The following is a 6688-nucleotide window of genomic DNA, read 5'->3' as shown; positions in this document are numbered from 1 at the left end:
AAAACCTTAGGGTCTGCAGAGCTTTAGGCCCAGGAAGAATGAAATCTGGAAGCAGCCATGTTCTCTCTCTCCTCTCCTCTCCGCTCTCCTCCCAAAGGAGAAAGGGTCCCCTCTGCTCACCTCAACTTTGCCTGCCTAGTACGTTCTTTTGGACTCCACCTTCTATGGCTAGGCGCCCCAACCCTAAAGTATGAGCAAACAAACATCCTATTAGTATTTTATTTGTAGTTTTGGAGATTTACAGTTTCACAAGAAACACTGATTTATTTTCCAAAAATAGAAAAAGTTAAAAAAAAAAATCTATTGTCTTGGAAGAACAGAACAAGTCTCTTCAGCAAGCAATGGGCCAATTCAGATCGGAGGAACTAGTGAAGTAAGTTAGATATAGGAAGTTCCGATTTACCGTTTCAGGAATAACACAAATGTCTTCTTGTCCAGTTGTGTAAGGCTCCAAATGGGCCATCTCAGCTTCAGACTGGTAACACACAAACAAAACACAAACAAAGCCTCCAGGGTCCCATCGAGTGTGAATGCAGGGGTGGCTCACTCTCCAGGAGGCTGCATCTGTTTACAGAACTCATCAAACTGCTGCTGTTCCAGTTCTGTCATGACTCTGTTGAGGGCATAGATCTGAACGGGAGAAAAGACATGTTAGCAATGGAGGCAAATGCTTAGTGTATCTTCAGACACAAGAGGCTGTGTCATTTGAAAATGCCAGAACTGCATTGGTAATGCAGGGGCAGGAGAGGTAGACAGTAACTCCACTGGGGAATCAGATAAGAAGCAGTGAGGCAGGTGACTGATCAGGCCTTTAACGGATCAGTAGGATTTGAACAGGTAGAGACTGGGGAAAGGACATAGGTGATGGGGGAGTGGCTATTATGATTAAATAAATATAATGCAAAAGTACAGCATTAGTTCTGGAAACTTCAAGTATGCTAATATGGAAGATATCATGGAATGGGGTTTGGGGAGCTGGAGTCCGCAAGAGAAGTATGTTAGGGCCTTAAATGCCATGCCAAGGAATCTGGACTTTATCAGGCTGACTCTGGAGAGAGAAGTGCGCAGGGAAGCAAACTGATTATATCTGTGCTTTGAGAAAGAAAACTGGAGACCATGTGAGAGATGGAGTTGGGGAGGAGAGATTATAGGCATTAGGAGACACCTATTACAATAGTCCGGGAGGAGATAGTAGGAACATGACCCAGGGCAGGCAGTGGGGTGGAAAGAAAACTGTGAGAGACATTCTAAGGTGAAAGGCAGGGTGTCTACCTTATTGCTCACCTTGCAGTAATCAATTAATCCACCAAGGGAAGAGAAACAACATAAAGCTTCCACATTTGTATAGAAGAAAAAAAAGAAGGACCGTGTGTGTGTAGGGGATAAAACTTGAGTAATCAAAAAGAAGGGAAAAAAACCTGAGAAGTGAGACAAATAGAAAATACAAAATAAGAGCAGAAATGAATGAAAAAGCAACCGAATGTACAATAGAGAGGATCACCGAAACTGCAAGATGGTTCTTTGAAAATACTAAAGAAAACCCTGCAAACCTCTGACAAGACAGGTCGAGATAAGAAGGGAGAAGGCACAAACAAACATTATTAGAATTTAAAAGAAGCCATAATTACTGACACAATGGAGATTAAAACAAAACTTATGAACTCTGTGTCAATAAGTTTGAAAACTTAAATGATCAAAACTGACTAAATAGAAAGCTTGAATAATCCTACAATCTTTTTTTTCCCCAATTTTAAAAAATTTTGATAAGATTCTATAATCTTGGGACTTCCCTGGTGGCGTAGTGGTTAAGAATCCACCTGCCAATGCAGGGGACATGGGTTCGAGCCCTGGTCAGGGAAGATCCCACATTCCGTGGAGCAACTAAGCCAGTGCACCACAACTACGGAGCCTGTGCTCTAGAGCCCACGAGCCACAACTACTGAGCCCATGTGCCACAACTACTGAAGCCCGCGAACCTAGAGCCTGTGCTCCGCAACAAGAGAAGCCACTGCAGTGAGAAGCCTGCGCACAGCAACGAAGAGCAGCCCCCACTCGCCACAACTAGAGAAAGCCCACGCACAGCAACGAAGACCCAACGCAGCCAAAAATACATTAAAAAAAAAAAAACTATAATCTTTAAGTAAAACGGAATTCCACACAGTGATGAAAATAGTCTCAAACAACAACACAAATGATTCTCAAAAAGCATAATACTGATAGTTAAAATGGTCAAGTTTTATGTATGTTTTACCATAAAACAAACAAATAAATAAATAAATCTACATGGTTTAAAAAAAAAAAAAAAAGATGCTGAGTGAAGAGAACCAGTCACGGAATACGGTAACATATATAAAGTTCAGAAACATGCAAAACTAGACAGTATAGTGTTATGCTATAAAATATTATTTAGGGGTACGCACAGAAATAGTAAATTAATACAGAACAGCAAGGGAGTGATTAACATGAAATTAAGGACGGAGGGTACTGCTAGTGGGAAGGCGGGGGACATGACCAGAGTGAGGCCTGAAGGGCTTCTAAGTTACTGGTCATGTTCTATTTCTGTAGTTGGGTGTTTGTTTTATTCATCTTCTTTAAGTGCACAAACACATTTTATATATATTATTTATATGTATTATATAATTAAGAATATATTAAGTACGAATATATTTAATATATTAAGTATTATAAATATTAAGTATTATGTATTAAGAATATATTAAGTAATTCATTAAGCAGAGAAAGAAGAGACTCAAAATGGGTCAAGGGTCCAAGCCAAGGAATGAGACTTTCAAGGACAGGATCACCAACAGTGCCAGATGCTGCTTCAGCTGCCAAATGGGCCTCTGTTCCCATTCACCCCTCTCATCTCTCCTTCTCATCTCACTTTCTGGAATGTGGCATCTATACAGAACTGAAGGGAAACTGTGTCTCCGCCTCCCCACAAGGGCTCTTGTCACATTCCTATCTTAGGAAACTGCATTCCAGGCAACACAGACAAAACAGCAAGGCAACTGTGGGGCAAAGCAGGAAGCAGGGGAGAAAGTCCAGAGACCTGTTTAGATGGCAGTCCTGCCCCTCTATCCCTTACGACCTAGGAATTCTGGTCCCAACGCTTCACTTGAAGTGAGGATAATACTTTCTACCTCACAAGGTCATGTATGTGGTATCCCCCTTCCTTATTCCAGGAAGGATTTACAAAGGTCAGAGTGGGAGCAACAATAATGTACCCTGGTGTGAGGATTACATGTGGTGATGCACGTGCCTGGCACATCTGAGGAGCTCAACAAGGGCCAGCTGCAACGACAGTGCAAGTCCGGTATGACATCTTGGCAAATCAGCACAATTCACCTTCAAGTCCGCACAATGAAAACAGTGACTCCTGATAACAACCAGTCGCTGCTGTTTCTGAGCGCTTTCTCTGGGCCAGGCACTGTCCTATGTGCTTTACATACATTTCTATTCCTTACAGCAATCTTGTGTAATTGATGTTGTCATCCTCATTTTACCAAAAAGGAACTGACGAGCTGAGGTTCCGAGAGGTTAAGTATCTTGTCCAAGGTGGCCTGGGAAGAACTGGAATTTATGGAGGAGTTGGGGTTTGAAGTCAGACAAGTAAGTGTAACCTGTGGAACCTCACCGGCAGGGTGTCAGGAAACACATGAACAATGTCCTCAACAACATTATCGCTGCAGTGTGCACAAAGGACTGTTTCCTAGGGCTGTTTCTTACAGCGGCCCTCCAACTTTCACCAAAGTGCTGAGCAGTAAAATCGTCTGGGGGCCTGTGTCCAGGTGAAGATGGGGAGGTGAAGGAAAGAGGGGCACAATCTGTTAGAACCCAGGTCCACAGCTCTCAGACAGTCTGCCTCAATCCAAAGGCAGATTTCAGTTTATGGATTAATTTCAAACACACTATTAAGTTTACTTATTATGTTTATGTCGGCCTCCCCCGCTGAATGCACGCTCCACAAAGGCAGGGACTCCTCTGTTCCTACAACAGTGCCTGGCATGTAGTAGCAGTTCAATATTGTGAGTGAATGGATCAGATTAACAAAAATTTAAAGTCTGACACTATTAAGCACTGGAAAAGAAGTGAAGAATGAGAACTCTCTTACACTGCTAATGCAGGTGCAAACTTGTACATCTCTCTGAAAACAATTTGGCAACGTCTAGTAAACTTGAAAATGTACCCAATAATTCTACTTCTAGTTATATATGCCCTTCAGGAATTCCAGCACAGGTGCCCAAGGAGACATCTAAAAGTTTTTCACTACACCATTGGTTGTAACAGCAAAAAAAAAAACCCCTATAAATTATTTAAACATCCGTTACCAGAAGATGGGGTAAATATACTAAAGTGGATTCATAAACTAGACTACTATTAGCAGTGATGAGGAATAAACTAGATTCTTACTTACATTAACATGAATAGTTCTAAAAAACATAAACAAAATGCAAAATAAAACACGTAGAATTAGTTTAATGTAAGATTTTAAAACACAAAAGAACATTTTATATTGTTAAAAATATCTACTAATATTTGAGTGTAAAAGTATAAAAAAAAATAGTGGTTGCCCACAGGGAGGGGAAAAGGAAATGGAGAAAGGGGACTTCAAATTTTTATGTAATTTTTACTTATCTTATTTAAAAGACTCCAGGCAAATATGACAAAATGTTAAACACTGTCAATCTGGGGTACTGAGTACCCAGGTGTTTGTTATAATATTCTGCTTTTCTGTATTTTTAAATTTCTAAAAAAAAAAAGAAAAGAAACAAGCAAAAGAAATAGAAAGAGGGAAGACTGCGGGAAGCTTTTTCCTGATATTAAATGCTAAACTAAAATATTCATGTAAACACTCAGGTTGATTTTTAAGTGCAGACTGAACAAAGGAACATGGTGTTGGGTGTAGAGCTTGGGCCTCTACTTCACAATCAGGAGGAGCTACTCTCCAGGCCAAACCCAGGGCATCTGTACTAGGGTGTGTGACACTTGCTCTCTCTCACTCCCTTACGGGACCCCTCCCTTACATGTCCCTTCTCTTTTTCCTTTCTTCCTTCCCTCAGGTCCTACCACAAAAGCTCTGCGCCAGGAGTCATCTGGAGGCTATCTGGTACCGGTCGGGGTTCTGACACTTGGCATGTGACTCTGGAACCTCGGTGATCTCCTCTGGAAACCTGGGATAACACCTGTTTTGGCTGGATTGGCTGGAGGCAGGTAGGGCTCCCCGTCACAGCTCTGTCTCTCTATACCGGCATCATCTCCAGCAGACTACAGGTATACAGGCCCTCCTTACTCTCACCTCTGCTCTCTGTCTTTGCTTCAGCTCCTGCTGGGCTGATTTCTGCTTGGCCTTCTCAACTCTGCTGACAGCCTCTTTAACTTTGGTTTTTTCTTTACGTGCAGGTGGATCCATGACTTGGCTTCTGTATACTTCTTAGTCAGCTCCGACCTGGATGGTACAGAAGAAGGCGGATCTAAAAACAAAAAAAGAATGAACGAACGAACTTCCATTCACTAATGCCCTACCTCAGCCCCTTCCTTTGGCAGGGGAGGCAGACGGGCCCGGGGAAAAGGGCGCTGCATTGGAGGAGTAAGACCTGAGTCCCACTGCCACCACCTCGCTGGGTGTCTCTAGGCAAATCTCCTCCCCACTCTGAGCTTTAGTTTTCCCCGTCTGCACAATGGGACAACAGTCCATCCCCTGGCCCCCTCCCACGAGCTGCCGTGTGAGCACCAAATGCGAAGAGCCCTGTGAACGGTTTCCTACACTGTAGCGCGCTGCATCCAGCGTGGGACTGCCATAATTACGAGGACACCGCGACCCAGAGGGACCGACCGGCCGAAGTCTCGAAGCGGGTGGGCGGGGAGCCCAAGACTCGCGCGGCCTCCAGCCTCCGGACCAGGGCTTTCCCACCTCTGCCCTCCCAGAGGGTTACGGCCCGCTCGGCCCGAGGGGCCCGCCCTCCGCCACCGCCCCGCCCGGGCCCAAGCCCGGCCCCAGGAGAGCTACCCTCCCGCCGCCGCCCACTCCCGGTCCAAAACGGCGGCTAGAGGCGGGCGGCGCTTGGGAGTCGGGGCCTTCCCTCCCGGGTCTCGGGACTCGGACAAGGGCCCAAGGGGGAACCCCCGCCTTCCCCTACCTCCCAGCCTGCAGTACGAGCCTGCCGCGCCTCGGACTGGGCGGGGCTGGGAGGTGGAGGGCGGGCAGGAGCGTCGAGGCCCCGCCCACAGGAAGGGCCGCGCGTGCGCGGAGAGCGTGTCTGGACGCGCCGCGTCGGTGCTGGTGCTGGAGCTGGAGCTGGAGCTGGAGCTGGGGCAGGGTCGGGCGGGTACCAGTAACAAAAGCTTTTCCCGGGAATACTTTCTGGGACAGACGCTAGGCTTTGAAAGGTGAGATCTGAAACCTGGGACTAGAATTGTAACCCTCTGAGCCTCAGTTTTCAATTCGGAAAGTAGGGATGATGATTGCTGCATTTTTAAAAATTATTATTATGTAATTTAGGCAGTAAACATGGTCTATTTTTGCTTCTTTCCAATAGAATACATTTGATCACTTTTTTTTATACAGCAGGTTCTTATTAGTCATCAATTTTATAAACATCTGTGTATACATGTCAATCCCAATTGCCTGATTGCCGCCTTCTTGATTCAGAAGTTTGTTAGGAAGATCAAGTGAACTCCTGTTTAC

The 6688-nt window shown here is 44.9% G+C and overlaps 1 protein-coding gene across 2 annotated transcripts; it reads right to left on the bottom strand.

Annotated features, from left to right (window-relative positions):
- Positions 1-212: 212 nt before the first annotated feature.
- SVBP (small vasohibin binding protein) lies at positions 213-6164 on the bottom strand. 2 transcript variants are annotated; one of them, XM_082834210.1, is made up of 3 exons: positions 6141-6164; positions 5300-5474; positions 213-630 (listed from the first exon to the last, which is right to left on the bottom strand). In XM_082834210.1, exons 2-3 carry the CDS (start codon positions 5411-5413, stop codon positions 544-546), a joined length of 201 nt encoding a protein of 66 aa, XP_082690336.1. In that variant the 5' UTR covers positions 5414-5474; positions 6141-6164; the 3' UTR covers positions 213-543. The 2 variants fall into 2 exon arrangements, with proteins under 2 accessions (XP_082690336.1, XP_082690335.1); XM_082834209.1 differs by lacking the exon at positions 6141-6164 and adding an exon at positions 5768-5953.
- Between the last annotated feature and the right edge of the window lie 524 nt (positions 6165-6688).

This window comes from Leucopleurus acutus (assembly GCF_964270905.1).
Source record: "Leucopleurus acutus genome assembly, chromosome: 2".
Taxonomy (NCBI): domain Eukaryota; kingdom Metazoa; phylum Chordata; class Mammalia; order Artiodactyla; family Delphinidae; genus Leucopleurus; species Leucopleurus acutus.
This window is presented reverse-complemented; position numbering and strand designations above follow the sequence as displayed.